The 21,877-nt window shown below is 34.3% G+C and overlaps 1 protein-coding gene and 1 long non-coding RNA gene across 4 annotated transcripts; both read left to right on the plus strand.

Annotated features, from left to right (window-relative positions):
• The first annotated feature begins 225 nt into the window (after window positions 1-225).
• Window positions 226-8,096, plus strand: LOC132294877 (uncharacterized). Of its 3 annotated transcripts, none has more exons than XR_009478227.1 (4): window positions 226-715; window positions 860-1,013; window positions 2,938-3,000; window positions 7,849-8,096. It is a non-coding gene; the product is annotated as an uncharacterized LOC132294877 (long non-coding RNA). The 3 variants fall into 3 exon arrangements; XR_009478225.1 differs by having other exon boundaries at window positions 227-715; window positions 855-1,013; XR_009478226.1 differs by lacking the exon at window positions 860-1,013 and having other exon boundaries at window positions 238-715.
• Window positions 8,097-15,508: 7,412 nt separating this feature from the next.
• LOC132296187 (putative receptor like protein 25) lies at window positions 15,509-18,458 on the plus strand. Its single transcript, XM_059794408.1, has 2 exons — window positions 15,509-15,559; window positions 17,946-18,458. The coding sequence occupies exons 1-2, from the start codon at window positions 15,509-15,511 to the stop codon at window positions 18,456-18,458; spliced, it is 564 nt and encodes a 187-aa protein (XP_059650391.1).
• The last annotated feature ends 3,419 nt before the right edge of the window (window positions 18,459-21,877 follow it).

The raw sequence follows: 21,877 nt of genomic DNA on the forward strand, positions 1-21,877 counted from the left end.
TCGTAAAAAATGTTTTTATAGGAGGTTAAAGATCTCTTTATTGTTTACATATATTAACAAGGGAATTTTCCAACTTTAACGGGAGAAAAATTTCTTTGTCTATAATAGAACTTTTAAGGCACACTTTTTGTCCCGTGATAAGCAAAAATATGTCCTGCTTGCCATCTCCCAAAATTTCCCACTCCCGCGCCACTCACACTCAATTAGAGCCACTTAATATATATATATATATAAATAATAAATAAATAACTAAAAATAAATTCACTCTTTCTCATTTCCGGACAAAACCCCTCTTTCTCTCATGCCCAGGAAACCACCGCTCAAATTTGTGAAATTGGCTTCGCTCAAACATTCCAACCTACTTGGTTTCTCAATTTTTACTGATTTCTTTTGTCTCCACCAAAGCCCTAATTTCATTGCCCTAGTTCTTAATCTTTGAGGGTGCATTCATCAAACAAATCAAAGCCCTAGTTCTTAATCTTTGAGGGTTCATTCATCAAACAAATCAAAGCCATATTCCTTAAACTTTGGTTGATTATTTCATTTCAGATTAAAGGTGCGAAAGAGGATTTCATTGCCCTAACTCTAGGCAATTTCAGATCAAAGGTGCGAAAGAGGATTTCGTTGCCCTAATCCCATCCTTCCTTCCTGTAGCAGTATCCGGTCGTTTCTCGCCGCCGTCGACCTCTCGGGGGAGATAACCGTTCACTTTCGGGTAAGTACTATTGTTTTTTGTCTACTCTCAATTGTTGATCAGTTGCCAGTTAATTAATTTAGGACATGTTTATAATTTTCTGATGCGAATTGCTTTATTTTGAGTGTTTATTGTTTGATTTGGAGAGTTTTGTGGTTAGCTAAGATTTATTGGGTATGTGGGTTTCTCCTGCCCGGCGAGCTTCCCTGCAAATTCCGGCAGCCCATATTCATCTTTTACGGCTGCGGTTGGCCAGAATTTCTTACAGTCCATCTCAATCTCTCTCTTCGTTCCTCTTCTCTCACTGTTGTGATCTCGTGTATGTACCCAATTTGTTTTCAATTTTTAAATTTTCATTTTATTTTATTTTATTTATTTATTTTATTTTATTTATTATTATTATTTTTCTCATTTTATGTATATATCTCTGCCTCTTATTTAATCAAAAATGGAAAATAAAAAGTAGAGCATAATGAAATGAAATGAAATTAGGACTTGATTTTGGGACTTAGTTGTTGTATGAACTGTGATATGGAATGGAGGATGGACATTATTGTGGAGTTGTGGGCTGTGTCCCTGTTGATTTTGTTGATAGAGGAGTATGGGCTAGCTTTGGTTTTGTTGGGGCAGTTGTTGTGCTATTGCAAGGAGTATGGGCAAAAATCTGAACTGGAGTTTATTGAGAATTGTTGTGATTAATTTGGGACTGTGATTATATATATGTGTATTGCCTTGTGGTTTCAGATTCTGATAGTTAAACTTTAAATTGTGATGCATGTATATAAGTTTTAAGTTTGAAATTGAAAAATGAACTGTAATGCATAATATTGAAATGTGATGATAAAATTCTTTTAAACTCTTTTCAATATGTGCATGTGTTGTTAGAAGTTGGAATTTGTGAAAAACAAACTTGTTAAAATCTATGCAGAAGTGGCTCAAATGTTTGGTTGTTAGGTTTGGAGGGACTGTGGTTTACATTCAACCCTCCCTCCCCACAGGTGTCCCAATATGTGTAGAATGGGTTACCCATCTCTTTCCTTACTTTCCTATTTTTATATATGATATTTCTTAATAATTTTATGCAATTTTTTTTTAATTTAATTTTTCTTGTACTTGTCAAGAAAAAAAAAATTCTGGTTTATTATTGTGTATAAAATTGTGTTGGCATATAAATACTTTTTAATTAATTCGATTATGTATATATTTTGATTAAATTTGTAGTTTTTACATAATTACATTGGATTGTTATTGTGTGTATTAATGGGTGCTTGTAATAAGACTAAATGGCTCAATTGATTTACTTTTAAAATTCAAGACTTGTGTTTCTTAAAGGACTTTTTATCTTGAAGTGTTAACTTTGCTGTGAGTATATTTGGTACAAATGTACAGATCAAACCTTTGGCATTGTTTGTACAAAAGGGTTGCCTGCTTTGCACATGATCATTCACAGCACCGGCCTTTAAATCGCACCAAGCACTGGCCCTTTTGTAGTGAACATTATTAATATATTTTCTTAATTCAGAGTCAACTGTTCATAAACTAGGAAAGGAAGTCTACAACATTAATTCTGAGCGAAAAAGTTTACAACATTGTATACTAATATTCTGGTTGTTGTTTTTGTTATCTAGATGAGTTTAATTGATTTCAATAGATTATTTTCATAAAATTGATATTTCACACCTAGATAAGTGTTTACATTGCTCCGCTCCCATACACTCTCTCCTATCCCTTGTATTATCCAAAAAGTTCGCTACTCCATTTAAACAGATTCAGATTAGTAGTCACAGGAAGCACATTGCCATTATCGTATTGAAATTATTATCTAATCCGCATCCTATCCAAAGAGTTGTGGCTTTTAGTTGGCCAATTGAAAAGATGAAATGGACTTTTACCCTAAGAAATCACACCTTCCAGAATTTGGGAGGATTAGATCTCTTTACTACTTGTTCAATGGGAGAAGGCATTCTATCCAAGGTTCAGCTAAATATAATGAATAATGATAATTCTAAGAGATGCTCAGAATGATTGATTAAGGTTGTCTTTTCCCATTGGGACATGCATTAATTTGAAATCTGGTAGCCAAAAATATTGAAGATGTAAATATTTGCAAAATTAATGGTCATTTTAAATTCTTTTGTTGTTATTTGAGACCAGAATATCCTGGTTGTCTCTCAGTACCTGCAGACTGCTTTAATTTGAGTTTTTGTTTCTTTTATTTTGAACTAAAATTGACTTTTGTGCAGGCTTATATGTATGGATTTTTCAAGAACAAGCGCATTGTCCTTTATGACGCATTGATTCAGCAGGTGTGGATGCATATTGTATTTGAAAAAAAATTATGCTCATTTCCCTATACTTTGTTCATTAAGCTTGAATTGTTGAACTACTCGTGCATATTCTACAAGTAAAGCATGTTTTTCACCTACTTTACCATCAATGCATTGATTTAATTTTGATGTGTGTTTAAGCCAAAAAAGGAAAATGAAAAACCATGTCCCCGCCCCCCCCCCCCTCTTACACACTCACGCGCGCGCGCGCATACACACACAAAAAGAAAACCATTTTTTGCATCTTGTCTTGAATTTATGTAGTGGTTGATTTGTATATTAAAATGACACAACTACTTCAACTGGCACTCCTGTTGTAGCATCAATATTAAGTTTTTGTATCAGCCCTGTAGTGCAATGAACATGCACAATTCCTCACCTGTTAGTTTTTCCATAAATAAATGTAAATTGAAACCCTTGTTTGGCCATTATATATGTCTGATTTTTCTTCTTGATTTGCTTCCGGAATATATAAGAGCCACATTTCTAAACAAGTTCTACAGCTTTTTAAGACTGGGACAAGTTTGGTGTCTTTAAACATGGAGTAACATCATTTGAGTTCAAGAGTTTCTTGTAAATTTTTAGGTTAATTCCCCATTTTTGTTTTGTTTGGATTAGGACTGGTTGAGTTTTTTTTTTTTAAATGTATTATAAAGATATGTTCCTCTTCTTCTTTTCTATTTTTCTACTTCCATTAGCAATGCCATGTGCTTATTGAACATAATTTAATTCGTATATACGGTATACCTTGTTCGCTAGTAAGAAAATAACTTCCATGTATAATTAAACATGACAAAATGGCTTGGATATGTGGTTTCCATGTAGTTGATTTTGTTGGGAATATTTTGTTTAATGAGGTTTAGTTCTGATGACCATATAAATCTTAAAATGATTATATTTTAATACGTGCTCAACATGATTATTTCAGTCAAATAATTTTGTTCAACTTTGCTTGCTAAATTTTGCAACAAGATTTCTCTTTTCAAATTTATATATTGTAAACAGTTTTTAGGGAATGAAGTAATTTGAGTTTTTTGGTAACCTGCACTTGTCTTAAGCTAGTGTGATGTAACCCAAAAAACTAAAGTATTCTTACTAGAGAGCACAGTTCTTGTAATGTTCCTTTGCTATGTAGCAGTAGCTTCATCATTTGATATTGAAGATCCCGACAAATTAGGCATCTATATCTTCAGTCAAATTTCTTGGGCAGTGCATGAATTTTGGGCATCATGGGAGTTGTTGGATGTTCTTTTATAGGAAATTAGATTGCATACACTGATGCTGTCATTTATTGGTTGAAATAGTGTTATACTTCACAATGCTATAGTTTGGGATATTACAAATTGGTGCCTTAAGTGGTAATTCCTCCACTCCCCCCAACAGCCCCACCACCACCACAATGGGAGTATGTGTGCAAGTTTTAATGTTAAGCAGAATCCCCACCCAAAAAGGGAAAGAAAAAAAGAATAAAGAAAAAAAAAAAGAACGAATTCATATGTGAAGTCATGTAGATACAGATTTTTTAGGCCTTGCAGCCACATTTCTTGAAGTGTCTTGTCTTTTCTTTTTTCCTCTTCTGTTTTCTCAATTATTCTTCTTTCAGTTGACAAAGTGATTTAATGTAGTGCAAAAATGAGGAGGAAGTAGTTACTGTTATTGCACATGAACTGGGTCATTGGAAGCTTAATCATACAATGTACTCTTTCATTGTTTATGCTTTAATTATTCTCTTTGAATGTCCCATGATACCCTGCTAGTTATATATATCATCGTTACATATGTATGGGTACTGGTGTCAGATGTCATTAGTTTATAAGTTTTTTTGTAATTGGAGCCAGTGTTTTTAAAGGCATTGGAAATTGTGAAGTCACGCCTGGTTTCTTGTCTTGAGAAGAGGGTCAATGAAAATTTGAGGCATGGCATCGTGACTCCATTAACATGGTTTCAAATTTGTGATTCATGAAGTTTTCTCTGAGACTAATTAAATTTAGTAAATATAAGATAAAAATGTTGGGAATGTGTTGGGTGGAGGAAAATTAATTATGTTGTCTAGTGTAGAGGATTTTGTTGTCATTTTGCAATTATTATAAAACATTTTTCCTTAATAATATATTGAATCAGAGAAAACTCTCGGAAGTCTTTTTTTTTCTTTTCTTTTTCTGGTAAGTAGAAAACTCTAACCATGTAATTACCTTAAAAATTCACCCTAACTAATATTCTAGAACTTAAATTTGATTACTAGAAGCTTTGAAATTTAACTAAAAAATCGAAAAAGAAAATATATCAAATAACTTTAACTAATTTATATATATTTTCATATTCAGTCACTTCTAATTGGAAGAGACTTATCCTCTAGTTTAATCCTTTCTTTACAATGAAAAAAGTGTTTGGAATATTTTTAAGTTCTAACGACATCAACTTTTACCCAAATTTGGTCTCCATGAATTGGAATTTCCTTGTCTTCCGTTGACTAAATCATTATGAAATAATATTAAAATTTTCAACATAAAACAGTTTTGTTACTGGTTCTTTAATGCAATATTAGTCAAGGAATCATTTACTTGATCCTAGGATTTGGAAAGTATTGACTTGGATTAATTTTTAAGGACTTTTGATGAATCTGGGTGATCGATTTTAATGACTTTGACTTGAATAATCTTCGCGGTATTCTTGTTGGTCAACTTTGTTTATAAAATTTTTAACAAAAAAAAAAAAAAAAACTTTGTTTATAAAATATACTAGAGATAATAGGATGTCTAGTTTTGAAAAAATGACATGAAAAACCAATCTATAAGAAGTCATTGACATAAAAGTTAAGTAATACTCAGTTGAGAAAAATAACTAAACAGAGATATAAAATGCATATTTCTCTTCTACCGTTCACAAACCATATTTAACAACCTACTTTAAACATAAGTCTTAAATAAGTACTTAACAAGACTTGTTTTTCTTGTATGTCGTTAATTACAAGTCGTAAAAAATCAACTTTCTTGTAGTGTAATAGTAGTTCTTCAGTCATTATATTATTACATACTAACGGTGGAGTGCATGCATGTTTGGAATTTAGGATAGATGTATTTTGTGTGTGTGTGTAGAGAGAGAGAGAGCATTTTTTTTAGATAAGATTAGTAGATGTGGTAACCAGCTTCAAAACTTTTCATTCAAATTTTTCAGTTTTTGTTTCGAGAAGTAGAGAGAGATTCTATCTTGAATATGTAATGCGATGGTTGAACATCATGCATTGTTCTTCTAACTTTTACTACAAATTGAAGACAAACAAACATTTAAAATTACTAGAACACTTTTATATAAAATCTTGTAAAGGGAAATTAAAAATAAAAATTAACTTACCACCTACGGCAATCATGTTAGATGACATTTCTTCTGCTGAATCTAAAATAAAGGAATTAATAAAAAAAAAAAAAAAAAAACATGGTTTATAACTATTCAGTTTCTATTGTTGAATTGGTTAGATTTGTTAACGGTCAATAACATCATCCTTGCCTTTGTTCCAAAATGACGTACAAGTAAATAATTCCAAATATTTAGCTCCTCAAGGTGTATAACTACTGCTACATACAACTCTTAAATCTTTCCATCCTGAATTGCTCTCTTTTTCTGTTTTCCAATTAGCACGGTCATAAGGGGCATGCAGATTCCATTCCCTATAGCTGCGATTGTGCCCACAAACATTAGTACATGATGAGTGGAGTTAGCAAAGGAAAACAGTTTGAAATATGGAACAATTTCATTGACTTCATTTTTCTTTTGGGTATTATTCGAATTATCCTGGCTGTAACAATTCTCCAGCTGTTTTCTGCGAATGGCTTATTGATGTTGCAGCCTGCTCTGTGTTCGTATCTCCACTCAAATTGCTCTCCCCAGCTATCTTTCCAAATGCAAAACTTAATTTACTAACCGTGAACTATGACTGCATTTGTGAACTTGGATCAAAGCTGCAAAAGAAGAACATACATTTGAATCACTAACCTATGACTAAGCCAGAAAGGCATAATAGTGGAAAGTTGTTGGTAATGTCGAGGAAATTTTCCTTATCTTAAATTTTTCCTCATCACAAAAATGCTAATATTGTCATCCTTGTCTACTTTCCATACCCATGCTTCGTATATTTATTATTCATATTTAAGTTTAATATTAATAATTTATTAAAGAAAACATTATTATATTGAAGCCAATAAGTTCTCCAATATGTTCTCTAGAACTAATTAGTAGCATTATTTTAGCTTTGTGGTTGTTTTACAACTATTAACTATATTTGTGTCTAGCATCTTTAGGTTCCATGTTGAACTTGTTATTTTTTCTTTGATGTTTTATATCAATGTGCCTGAGAGAAGAGTATAGTAGTTATGTTTTTTACATTTTATGTCTAAACCTTTATTGGCAGTTGGCATTCCTGGTAATGAAGTTGTTAAGACACAGAACTTGCACTTACGGGGTTTTTGCCCTTTTTTTGACCTTTTTGTTCTATTTGGAATTGGAGGATTACATGACAGAGTTGAGTCCCTGGCAAAGCATGGGCATGTGGATTACATGTTTCTTTTTGGGGTTTTGATTGTTGGCTTCTCAAAGTGTGGGACTCTATTTTTGATGTCCATATCTTGGTAAATATTTTAGAGAATATGAAATAGAAAACTACCATTTTATTGTGTATATGTACTTGGGATATAATGGGGACACAACAACAGTCGTTTTGCACATCTACCCTGCCTCTAATTCTACTATAAGCCTTCGTATATATTCTTTATTAGCAGTTCATAACTTCATATACATTATTATCATACTAAAATTAAGACTTGTGTGATGCAGGTACGAGCTTGGATCTTGTACCATGGACAACGAGGTGAAAGAAGTGTGAAAAATTGGAAGTCAGCTTGTGCCAGGAATTAATGAACAATGTGAAGATTTACATATTGATCTATTTTTGGGAAATACTGGATTTTCTTTTTTAATTTTGGCATATTGAATAATGCTGAATTGTAAATTAATGCCTTACTCTTTTGATATGTACGTTTAATGGTGAATTTAAATATAAATTATTTTGTATATTGGTATTATATTATTGTTTAGTTGAAATTGTGGCCAGATTATATATGTGAATGATTGGATAGCAAGGTGTAATTATTATATCAATATATATATATATATATATATATATATATATATAGCTATCTACGGGAGGCTTTAGATCTAGTAAATAAAATATATAGATGTATTGACGAGAGGCCAAATATGTCGTGCATTAATTATTAATGAGGGGATAAACAACTCGTTAATTAAGTATTAACGAGAGGCCAATAATCTCGTAAATTAATTATTAACAAAAGGTTAGAAATCTCGTGAGAGTTTTATTTATGAGATGTTAGAATCATCGTGCTTTAATCTTTTACGAGTGTTATTATTTCCCGTAACAAGTGAAGAGTATTTATAGGACCATAATAGACGAGGCGCTCCGAAGTCCCGTGAAAAAGTTCCACAGAGGTCCAGACACTTGTAAAAGACCTTTAACGAGTGGCTAGTAGTGTCGTAAATTAATTATTAAAGAGAGGCTAGAAATCTCGTGACAGTTTTATTTACGGGAGGTCCAGACATTCGTAAAAGTCCTTTTTTCTTGTAATGTGGTTTGCAAAAATCTACTGAATCTAAAAGATGTCAACTGATTCATCATAGATGCCGACTGGTTTAGTAACCAGTTGAGGTTTTCCCCCAAGGTGTCAACCGGTCGACCGAATTACCAAGGTGTCGACCGGTTCATGCAAACCGGTCGACGTGTGCACTAAACCGGTCGACTGAACTGTGATAGTTCGTCTTCCATGGTTCCGGCGACTACGTCTTCCTCCGTTAAGGTCCTAAGACTACTGTTTTAAGTCCAAAACAACCCTAAACATTATGTACACCTCTTATGCATAATTTAAACAAGTTAAAATCACAACTTATGTGATAAACTTTAAATAAAATTCAAACATATACACATACAATTAACATATTGTAATTCAAGTTTTAGCATGCATATATGGTTGATTTTTAATAACTTAAAGTTCCTGGAGTTTCTCTAGGCATGCACAAAACACAGGTTTAAGGGAAGGAGATAGAAATAGAACTTGCCTTTAGGTTTCGGTTTGAAACCTTTCAACATCGTCTCTAAGTTCCGGCAACCCCAAGTAATTCTCCTCCTCTGATCACTGTTTTATTCCTCTGTTACTTCTTAGTTCAACCCACGAGTAACTCCCTTCAATAATTCCTTGAGCCTTTATATGTTTCACTCAAGCCTCTCTCTGTTCTTTCCCAAGAACCCTTACATAAATAGGGTTTATTTTCCAACCCTAGCCGACGTATACCATTCAATATATATAGGCATTTATTTAAAACCTAATTTTAATTCCCAACCTAATTATAAGACGGCTAAACTAATTACATAAAATAAAACCCTAAACTATATATGACACCTATAAAATATAAACTAACTAAGTCACACAAGCCATTAAATAAAACACGTCACTTAAACACCAATTAAATTAAACAATAAATTTAAACTAAATAAACATTTACAATTAAATGTATAGCCAGATATTAAACATTTAAATGCACATAAACCAAATAATCAAATAAAATGTGCATAAAACAAATAATCAATTAAAATGCACATAGAACAATAATTAAATTTCAATAATATCCTTTTGAGAAATAGGGGTATTACAATTCTCGTCATTAATCCGGTCTCAACACAGACGTCGTTCCTGTCCTTAGGTCCAACCTCAAACACACTCTTACACAGTCCACTTAACAACCATGAGATCCACTCATTATTAATCCATCATCCTACGCAACCTTAACAACTATACAATTATATACCTGCTCTAAAAATCCCAATCATACTTTAATCAAACAACCATAAAAAAACTAAAAGCAATATGGCACCAAATACCACAGTAAACAACTAACATAAAATATCTCTAATCTCCTTTTAACACCCATACCAAGTAGACAACTCCATAGCATTACTCGATTCAATTCTTATCTCGTCAAAACACACAATATAACTATTTCATACCTAAAATCTCAAAACCAAAGTCGATCATTCCTATTATTCCTCAATAGAATCACACATTCACTTTCTCTAATCACAAAATTATAAGACAACATTGACATTTGTCCTCAAGGCATTGCTCGAATCAAACGCCTATAAAAACTTCCTAGTACATGACTCACATCACATCACCTAATCGTCCTCAAACTACTATTCCATACACATTCCCTAGCCATCTCTGCTAGTACCAAACACCGGAAACACAATTCGTTCGGCAACTCGTGCCTCATATTCCACCGATTAAGACCACTCACAAAACAAACGCTACTAAAAACCAACAACTTTATCTCCCTCCGTGGGAGTGAGTCAAGCAAACTAACCAAACCTTTATTGATGAACTCTAACAACATAACAAACACACACAGGTCCGTTCACCCACAGACGCACACAACTTGTAAATGGAGAACAAGACTCATGACAAACGACGTCCTTGCCAGGACTAGAGCAAATGGAAAAGGGTAACGACCCCATTCTCACAAGAGACTGACTACTCGTACCTGAATCCACATGACACCCTATCACATGCTACTCACCAATCGTCCAACCATAGACATCCAATCTTACCTGAGACGAAATGAACTCCCTACACACAAGGAGAAGAACCAGCTGGAAACACACATAGGACTACGACCTCGATTCCAGGCAACCTCACCACTAACGGACCGTCACGCTCTATCAACATAGAAACCTCACATACAATACACCGTGATACCCCTGCTAATAAAAACCAATCAGGTAAGAACACCGACGTTCATGGCACACTAACACTAGAAACAATCACAGCCCTTCGGACACTACATCCCGTTCTACCCAGAATCAATCACTCCCAACCGACAACCTCTACGTCATAAAATGACACTTTACCATCCATTCCCTCTCTACCTTTCTGGGCCACACTCCCTCAAACTCCTTGCTCACAAGACCCGTAACCTCAGTCACAACAATCCACTAACTCCTCAAAAGAAAAAGGTACCTATCCGGCAACACCGTTCTCGCTGGTTCTAAAAACTAAGCCGTCCACAATCGCCTCAACTTGTGTACAATCCCATCACCTGCCTGACAACATACAACAACACTCACAATTCAAATCTATTCTCACATCATACCTGAAACCATTATGCTCATCAATGCTAAATATCACACCATAACGCCTCTACTGCCACTCATTTGAAACAACGGTTCAAACCTATCACCCTACCAGACTATCAAGTCATAACTAAGCAATCCTTCTTCAAACATCCTTAAGGTAACACCATCAAAACAAGAAATAACCATTCCTCTCGATACTCCCCCAACAATAACCACTATTTACCACTAGGAAAGAACCTCCATACGGCAATGCTATGCTGAAAAATCCTCAAATAAAATGGGCACAATCTCAGAATGCTCAACACCCAACAGTCTTCTCAAAACCACCAACTATGCAATCAATCATTAATACTTAACCAACTACTTAAACCACTCTTTCTAAGGCGATCTACATGCCTAAACTAGAAAACTTAATACCCTAGGTTCAACACCATTACCTCCCCTTTTCGCCGTTCCTCAGAACACCCTTGGCCCCAACAAAGGTCAAATGGGGCTAACAACTGAACCCACAAAATCAACCTCGTCCCAATCATTCTAATCATCAATCTACCTTTTTGAATCCTCAAACACCAATCACAATCTCCTAATACCTCAGATATAACATAAAATCCAACTCCAGTCCACAGTTTTAAAATCCTAGAACACAATCTATTTGGTAACACCGTACCTACCATCAATCACTTCATCCATAAACGACCGAGCACTTCAATGACCTCATACAACCTGCCTTATAGGGTAATCTTGCTCTACACAACTAAAACTAACCACTATACACTACCTCGAGACTCTCTCGACAATCGTGACAACCTATAACCTTACTCATCCACTGAACCATATAATTAAAGAATTCATTACCCGTAACATGCTCCTACAACTATCCAAAATGAGAATCACTCCTTGACAACCCAGTCTCCAAAACAGACTCTTACAAGACACAAAATACTCCACACCCTGCAACCGGTCCTATATCACCGCAGACATACAAAATCCAACAAATACCCACAACAATCAGAACTAATACGCCTCCTCAGACCATACCAGAAGATACACATCTGTATCCCATAGATTACATTCGTAACTCAAACAACTTCTGTCACACCTACCACGACCGGTTAAAAAAAAACCTCCGCACCAAACCGTGACCTAAGTCACAAACCCTAACCTCCTATGGTCATACCTTTCTCCCTCGAAACCTTTACTCACACACCCGTCCTCCACGATCATAGGAACCCATCCACCGATGCATGAAACTCACACTCTACGAACACTATGCCATAAAATATAAACCTGTTCTAAAGTCATGCTCTAAGTACAGCACAAAATTCACAAGAAGATCAAATGACTACACACCAAATAACTAAATCCACGAGCTAGAAGCCCATGCCATTCGTTCGATAAGAACCGGCACCCAAAAATCCTGGAGCAATCGAGCTCCTCACCTCTCAGGTCAAAACTTATACAACCATCTTTGTTTCATCCAGTACTCTGCCGTTCTAATAACCATGCCAATGTTTAACCGCATATACACATAATTACATTAAGTTATATATATATACACAAAATGACTGTAATTCACAATACCATATGCAACATGTTTGCACATACCGTGCTCACCATTTGCCATATTATCACTAAAATGAAACTGCACACACTGTGCCTACCACTTGCTGTCACCACATTCCTCATACTTGTCATCTTATCACAATTAACATGCTTTCAAATAACATGTACACTTCATTTATATATACTGGCATTTAAACACATAAGCACTTAGCAAATAGGCATATCTGTCAAACATTAAACATTAAATTAGGAAACAAGGAAGCATGCTTCTTAAACAGTTAAACACCTTAACACATAAGCACATAAACATACAATTCAACTTCCTATGTAACCCTAGGTAGGCCTTTACCCGTCGTCTTAATGGTATTCGAACCATTGTTCTGATACTATTTTGTAACGACTCGAACCCGAGGGTCTGAATCGCTAACCGGGTCCTTGCCCAAACTTGAGGTCAACAAAAGACGTTACTATTCTTTCCTATGGCAATACATAATATACGTGTCATCCCAGGGTTTATAAATAATAATAATAATAATAATAATAATAATAATAATATGAGATCATGGCTACAAAATAGGTCAAACAGTCCACTAATCCATCAAAATCTATAAAAGAACGTCGTCCACCATTTCCTTTCCCAAACCTGAAAAATGTTAAAATAATGAGGTGACCATAAGTTCAGTAGGTTTCTAAGACACACTTCTTATGACCCCGTGAATCTATGTATAGAATAGAGATCAAGATAACGGGATCATACTATACCAGGGATACAATCCATAATCACAACGTCAAATATAATTGTTGACCTTAAGGATTCCATCCAAGGACAATCTAGAGGTTTTGATGATAACAAACCATTAATGGTGTTTAAGAACTAATGTTCACATTAAGTGTTGTAGATGATTCGCATTCAAAGAAAAACCTCAATGAAGATCATAAAGACCATTCCAAGAATTTCATTACTCAAGATCACATCTATGGATAACAAATGAGACAAAGAAGACATGAAGTTGTAAGGAACCAAATGCAAAGTCCATCCAAAGATAGCTTGGACATCAATGATCAAGAAAGCCACTTAAAGAAAGGAAGAAAACAAAAATACCTCAAAGCCTAAAAGATCATGAACAAAGCCTGAAGAAAGAGGTAGATAGCTTGGTGAGTGCTAGCTTAAATTGTAAAGTTATTTTTGAAGTAACTTTATTTGAAAGCTCATCTCTATAGGACCATGCATATCATATCATCATTCATATGCTCCTATATATATTAGCAATAGACTATGCACTTTATTCATATATAATTACACATGAAGTCTTTGCTAAAGAGTGAGTTAGTTCAAGCTTGCATAAGCTTTGAAAGAACTCATCACTTGTGCTACAAATATTAAGACCATACACATTAATTATATAGTTCATATTGGTCAACAATTAAGGCATGAGAAGCCTTCATTACCATGATTTGGTAACGGACATTAGAACCCCAGAATGTGTGTCATGAAAAACTGTGTTTTTGGCTAAGTGTAAAAAATGAATTTTTGAAATAATAATTATTTCAAAATAATTTTTCCCGGTTATAACTCTTTATACTTCAACTAGCCTAAACTGATTTTATCAGAATTTTTGACCAAGTCTACATTGGTCTACATGCGGATTCATTTTTACCAAAACTGTCAGAAATTCAAATTTGTACTAAAACTAAATTTCTACATTTTGATTTAGTTGGATTTCAATTTTCTAGTATTTTTATTGAATCTAAATGGGGGTACTTCCTTATTTACATTGTAAACTTAAAGTAAATGGACATTTAGTTAAATGTTTTCAATGGAAATAAAGTATGTGCAGATGTCCTGTACACAGACTGTCTCACCTGTTAACTTAGAACAATTCATGAGGCAGCAGGTTCATTTCGGCTTACCGAAATAGAGGACCAACTCAGTTCGGTCTACCGAACCAAGAAAATGAAAATCTACTCTAGAAGTTTCAGACGACCGAAACTCAAAAGTCAAATGCATTGGCTCGTCCGATTCTCACAGAATGGTTTAGAACAATGGAGGAAGAAGTTTCGGTCGACCAAAACTGAAGAAAGAATTCTTTGGTCTACCGAAACAAGTATGATGGCCAACCTTAAACTATTTTGGACGACTGAAACATAATGATGTTTCATTTCGGTCGACCGAACCAGCTCAAATTCAAATTCAAACGGCTATTTCACCTAGAACTGTGTGCCCAACAGCTCTATTGTATATCAGATGCACCAGAAACTCTATAAATAGAGTTGGGTTTTCTGGTTTCAAGTTGAGGCTCTTAAAAGGAACTTCTACAGAGCTTTCGCTCTAGTTCCTCCCTCTTCTTGTGGAGCTTTTGCTCTAGTAGTCCACACAAGGAATCACCATTGAAATACATTACATATCATTAATGTGATTCATCTTGCAAACTTAGAGTTGAGCTTCTATTTGATTATTTCATTTGTAACTCTAAGTATGAGAGCTGTAATTTATATATTTGTCTATGTGACAGACATTCATTGTAAGTTTCATTATATATCCATTCTTGAGAGAAGAAGACCAAAAGGTGCTCTTAGCAAGGGAAAACTTGTTTAAGCTATTGTAAGGATTCTCTTTCTCAATCCATAAAAGAAAGAAGGTGTCTCTCTAATGAGAGGATTTGGTAGAGCTCTCCACCCACAAAAGTGAGCAATGGTTCCTTCTTAGCCGTCAAAAGAAGGAGAAGCGAGATGGCTTCATTACAAGGTCGGTTCTTCACCCGCAAGCAAGAACATGTAAAGGTTTGCTCTCCACCCGCAAGGAAGAGCCATAGTGGAATCCTTGAGAGGTTTTCTTAAGGCATGGACGTAGGCCAAGATTGTGCCGAACCATGTACATCGCGTGTCCCTTGGTTTGCATTTTCTCTACTTTCTAATCTCTATTCTCTTTATATTTGATTGCATATTTATTTACTCAATCTTCATATATCAAATGTTTAGTTTATTTTGAGTAGAATAGTTATATAAATCAATTAACTAGTATGTGAAGCTTAATTGATTGTGTGAGGACGATTGGATGAATGCTTGGATTAAGTTTAATGAGTGATTGATTTTAGTTTAGACTATATGTTCTATATTTGATTCATATATAGCTAAAATGATGTTGCATACCAAATGTTTGACAAAATGCATATTTAACACATCATTCACCTTTAGAGTTTATATGCACACCAAGTGTTTGATAAATTTGTTTTAAACTCTATGAGAATGTTTTCATAACATTTGCACCTTGAATATTAATCACTTCAATATTGTGCAAATGCTAATTCTAAATGATTAGTTGAATTGAATGTATTGAAGCTTAAAGGAATTCATTTATTTGAATCAATGATGATAACACTTAGTTGCATCACTAATTAGCATGATTCAATGTACAAAATGAATTGGTCATTTGCTAAAAGCAATCTACTCATTTGTAGCAAGCTCATTGTTTTACATTCCAAATATTAAGTGGTATCTACACTACAACTCACTAGAAAAGCATTCAATCACAATGAAACATATTTGACTCTAAAGTATAAGACAAATAAAATGAGATTAGAAAAGCTAAATCGAAAAAGTTTCATAGTTTGCCAATGACCCTATTCACCCCCCTCTAGGGTCATTACTTGGGCAACAATAACCACAATTGTCATCAAAGTCACAAGTATACCATGTATGACAATGAAGTGCAATGCCATGCCCATGTCACTCCCCTTATCCGAAACATCTTCGTTTCAACTTCCAAATCGTTAGCGTAATCCGACCCAAAGCACATCCAAGGCGTCACGAAAGGAGGATTGGCTAACTATCCAAGACCACAAGGCACCTCCAACCACACTCCCTTCTAGACTACACTACCACCATGGACCACTAGGCGTCTCCTAGGCGTCCGGTTTTTTTTTTTTTTTTTTTTTTTTTTTTTGCAAACACATTTCAAAATTTTTTCCCCAAAAACAATTTTCATTTGTTTTCTACAAACACTTTTCCCTTTCTCTTTTATTCCCAATGGATGCATTAATACTTCATGCTTCTAAGCACAATTCAACAATAAAATTATACATGCTCTTCTACATCATCATTATTTTATTATTATTATTATTATTATTATTATTATTATTATTATTTTCTTGATAGGAAATTCCAAACAATTATTTCACAACCACAACATCAATTTCCATAGCAATTGAGAATTCACATGTCACACAATATATCAAAATTAAGCATGCTTCTTCACAATAATGTAAATAGCCATGTATATAACCCAATTAGCATGTAAAACACATTTGTCATTTTGAGTACATACAACCACAATAGCAATGGACAAAATAATTAAAATTAAGTATGCTTATGAAGAGGAAAATTCACAAAAATCCAAGAAGTCATGGATTAGAACACCTCTACCTCAAATTTGTAGAAAAACCCTTAAAATGGGTCTCATTTCGAAATCCCAAGGGAGGCCAAAAGCTGAAATTGTTTGTATTCACAAGTAGATCTCGCCGTGCTCTCCGTTTTGCCGCAAACGGCACCCAAAAACTCCTAGTGGTTAAAGATTAATCAAACTTGAAAGCTTGAGAAAAAAGAAAAAGAAAAAATAAAAAATAGAGGGGAAAATGATCTGGTGTCGAAAGAGAGTGAGGAAGACAAAAAAAGAGGCCAAAGTTGGCCTCTTGGCCACAAAACCAAAAATTGGTGGGTCCCACCACCTTTTTTTTTTTTTTTCCCATTTAATTCATATATATACATATACAAATAAGTAATAACATCACAACTTTTGGAAAGGCGGGTTCCGAAATCATTATCAAACTGCAGAAGGATGGAAGTTTTAAACCTTGGTAAGAATATGATAGCTGATAAGTTTCTGTGCTTTTTGGAAAACATATATAGTCTACATGTTTTAGTTTTGCACTCTAATAGGTTTCATGGAGACATTAACTACCAAGGGAAAATTAATGTAAGCTGGTGGAATCTTTATATCATTGACCTAACTTTCAACAACTTTGGCGGCAATCTACCATCAAGTTATTTCTCAAATTTGAAGGCAATGATGATTGATAACTATAATGCACAACCAAAGTTGATTAATTTGGGTTATCTGTTAAAAGATTCTTTTGAAGATGTTTTTAGGTATTATTCACATTGAGTGAAGGTCACCTACGAAGGAAAAGAGGAAGAGTGGGTGAAAGTTTTAACTATCTTTACATACATTGATTTTTCAAGCAATGTATTTACAGGGGAAATACCAGATACTGTTGGAAATCTCACATCACTTATTCTTCTCAACTTATCACACAGCACTCTCAAGGGCTCAATTCCAACATCATTAGGAAACTTGAAGAAGCTCGAGTCATTAGACCTTTCACAGAACATGCCGACAAGGATGATCCCGACACAACTTACAAGTCTTACATTTATTTCATTCTTGAATGTGTCATACAATCTTTTGTTTGGAAGAATTCCGACAGGTTCCCAGTTTCAAACATTCTCAGAAACTTTATTTCTAGGGAATCCAGGACTATGTGGCTTCCCTTTGAACATGAGTTACAATAATATTGCTGGAGATTCACCCCCAATATTCGGAGATGGGCATTCAATCTTAGAGACAGAGGTTTACCTAAGTGCAGCATTGGGATTTATCGTGGGGTTAGGAATCATCATCTAGCGACAGAGACAAAGGCTTCACAAAAAAGAGGTAAAATTCCACCGCAACAGAATTAAAACCAAAACTCATCAAACTCTAACTCCAACAACGAAACATCCAAGTCCAAGAACAAATCGGCCAATGCTTCTTTTTTCAAAGCCTTAACCGATGAACAGAAGATGACAAACTCAACCTCCTAAAACACACCAGAGGTATATGTCGAATCTCCACTATTCGATGTTCTTCTACCAATTTTTCAGACCAGTTGGTCACCAATTAGGTATATGTCTGGGTTTCAATCGCTTGTGGAGTCCTTGTCCTTCCTCTCTCACCTCGATATCTCCAGCAAGACCCTCAATTCCTTACCGCATTATACCACCTTGTTCACTATCACTGCCACCGTTATTGGACCATATTGTCCACCATCACCACAACGCCAAATGGGGGGTCTGAGTAGGTGGTGTTGGTTTGATTTTAGGGTTTTGGATAAGAAATTGGTTCGTTGTTGATGGTGGTAAGAGATTGAAAGGTGGTAGCGATTGGGTGAGGTGGGGGGAAGTTAGGTTGAGATAACATACCTTGGCGATCTATTAGGTTGTGTTTGGATAAATAGGGGAGAAAAGAAAAAAAATGATAGTGTTAGTTAGGAGAGAAAAGAAAAGAAAAGAAATGATAATAATAATTTCTATTCGTGTTTGGATAGATAGGGGAGAAAAGAAAAGAAATGATAATAATAATTTCTATTCTTGTTTAGATAGATAGGGGAGAAAAGAAAAGAAATGATAGTTATTCTTGTGTGGATAAGATAGATAAGAGAAAAGAAAAGAAAGGATAGTGACCAAATTACTGTACTGCCCTTTCATAACCACTTCATACATTATCCATTTCCAAAATCTTGTTTCTTTTTTATAGTTCAATGCCATGGGTAAAAACAAAAGTAAAAAATAAAAATAATGGGTGAAAACAAAATTAACTTTTCGAAACTAATTTAAGCACAACAAAAGAAATTAACAATTTAGTGTGTACAAAATGTTTCTTGCTAATTAGTCAGGGGGGAAAGAAATTCTTGCTAATACAAATAAAGTTTTTTTGGGTAAGCTAGTATTATGATTCTATAATTTAAACATTCCAAACTCATCCCAATTCAGTCAGATTCAAAAACTCAATCAATTATCAAAATCTGACTACTTAAAGTGGCTAAGAACATGTTTGCAGGTCACAAAATGATTTTCATTGCGTAGTGTAGCCATAACTAATTCAGCACATCACCACCAAAACGGTGAACAATCTCGGGATTCACTTAATGTTTTTATGGACCTATACAACTACTGTAAGATGCTATTTAAAGGAGGAGAAGAAGAAGAAGGAAATTGTTTCACGAGAGGAGATGATAGAGAACATGATTATGAAAGGGGTGGGGTAAGGGGGTGAACATTCACAGGCCGGACTTCCTTTTGTACTATAATGTTCTCTTATTTTGTATATCAAATCAAACATCATCAGCGCACTCATACAAAGCTCAGACAAACTTCCTAAAGAATGAACACATTACAAACTTTGAACTACAAGAATCTCATCCCTTTTCCCATCAAACAACACATTCAAACAAACTTCCTAAAGAAAAAACACATTGGAAACTTGGAACTACAAGAATCTCATCCTTTTTCCCGTCAAACAACACAGCAATAGAAGGAACACGTACAACTACATAACCACCAGAATGGAACTCACAAAATGCTTCCACCACAGAACAGAGACACCAGCAGTGAAAAAAAATAAAATAACCTATATCAAGCATTCCAAAATAGATAACACATTATAATGTCTCATTAAAATAAAACAAACATATGGTCTCAAAGTTAATATCCCAAAAGCTTCATAGCGAAAGAGAAACATAATATAACCAAAAATAGAAATAATACAAAGTTCTACCAAAAGACATCCCCAAAAGACAATATAACTAAAACCAAAGTCAACGTCTAGAATCATCAGACATCAATTCCTCCAAGAGTTGCTTACGATGATTAAATGGGCAACCAAGAAATTGTGTCATTCTATCAGAATGATCATGCTTAGTAAAAAAAAAATGAAAGCCTTAACAATTGCATGCTCCTCTATTCCAATTGCTGCCAACTCCTTAAAGATTTCTTTTTCATATTTTCCCTTTTGGTTGCACTTCTCATAAAGATTGTTAAATGTTTTCTGAAGATCATTTCCTCTTCAAGAAGTTCATTTCCCTCTTTAAGAGTTACAACAACACCTCTCATTACTCCAATCATTTCATTATCTTGATCAACAGTTAAAGATTTCCTTTTTCTTTTTCCTTTTGAAGAAGAAGTGGAATGGGAAGGTACACTTGAAGGTGTTTCAGGAGACATCATATTCATATTTTCAAACTCAGTATCCAAAAAACCCGTATAATCCAAACTTGCTTCATTCTGTGATACCAAGTGATCAATACCATAAATGCTATCTATAGGATCATCATTATGAGTTGGCACCCATTCATTGCTTTCCTCACTAGCACTTGCTGCTGATTCATTATTCTTCTCCTTATCATTTGCTACCCATGTGTCCATCATCTCCTTAGCAATTAGGGCATTAAACCCCCTTACCCTATCCTTGGCAAATAGCAGTCTTCCATTTCTCAGTTGCTAGTTTTGCCTGTTGCCAAAACATAAAAGAGAAAAAAATATATATTATCATTATTTCAAAATGAAAAAAATAATAATAAAAAAATAATATATCTCTTAAGAGTAAAATAATAATAATAATAATAATAATAATAATAATCACAATTAGAAAACCAACTGCAATCAAATCAGCCCAAACTTCAGATTTAGTGCTCCACATTTTTGTTTCTTGACTCCGAGCAAACCCACTCAAACCATTTTTGAACAAGTCAAAACACTCGTTAAAATGAGTCTTGGTTGTTTTCAATTGATTCTTCACTTTAGCTTTGTTGATATCAATTTCAAGTTTTTGTTTCAATTCTTCAACAATTTTATGATAAGCTCTTGTTGTGAATGTCTCATCAAGCATATTCACCTTGAGATATTGATTATGTAATGCATCCACAAATATATCATCCATTTGTGCATTTTCAATCCAATCTGTCCCTCTTCGACACACCACTTATGCTTGATTCTTTACTCATTCTTATGTCTATATAATAATAATACAAAGAAAGAGACAAAAAAAAAAAAAGATTCAATTGAGGATAGATAGATAAAAATAAAAAATAAAAATAAAAAATGCATGCAAGGTAGGAGTTTATAACAAGTTATTAGCATTTTACATCTCCAAATCAAAACAAGCACTCTAACATAAAAGACGTTAAGTTTTTTCAAGCAAATAAACATATGAAATATCACATTTGATTAGCTACATAGTCATGCCACATATGGGAAGCTATTGAATCTTTCAAGTACTCCCCCAAA

This window comes from Cornus florida, unplaced genomic scaffold (assembly GCF_030987335.1).
Source record: "Cornus florida cultivar Cherokee Brave unplaced genomic scaffold, ASM3098733v1 CherokeeBrave_3.0.0_Hap2_Chr02, whole genome shotgun sequence".
Taxonomy (NCBI): domain Eukaryota; kingdom Viridiplantae; phylum Streptophyta; class Magnoliopsida; order Cornales; family Cornaceae; genus Cornus; species Cornus florida.

Bases quoted from the DNA above. Each gene is read 5' to 3' on its own strand.
- LOC132296187 (XM_059794408.1), top strand. From the start codon at position 15,509: ATGGCTTCATTACAAGGTCGGTTCTTCACCCGCAAGCAAGAACATGTA. The intron at 15,560-17,945 runs GTTTGCTCTCCA...CATTGAGTGAAG, and splicing joins GCAAGCAAGAACATGTAAAG to GTCACCTACGAAGGAAAAGA.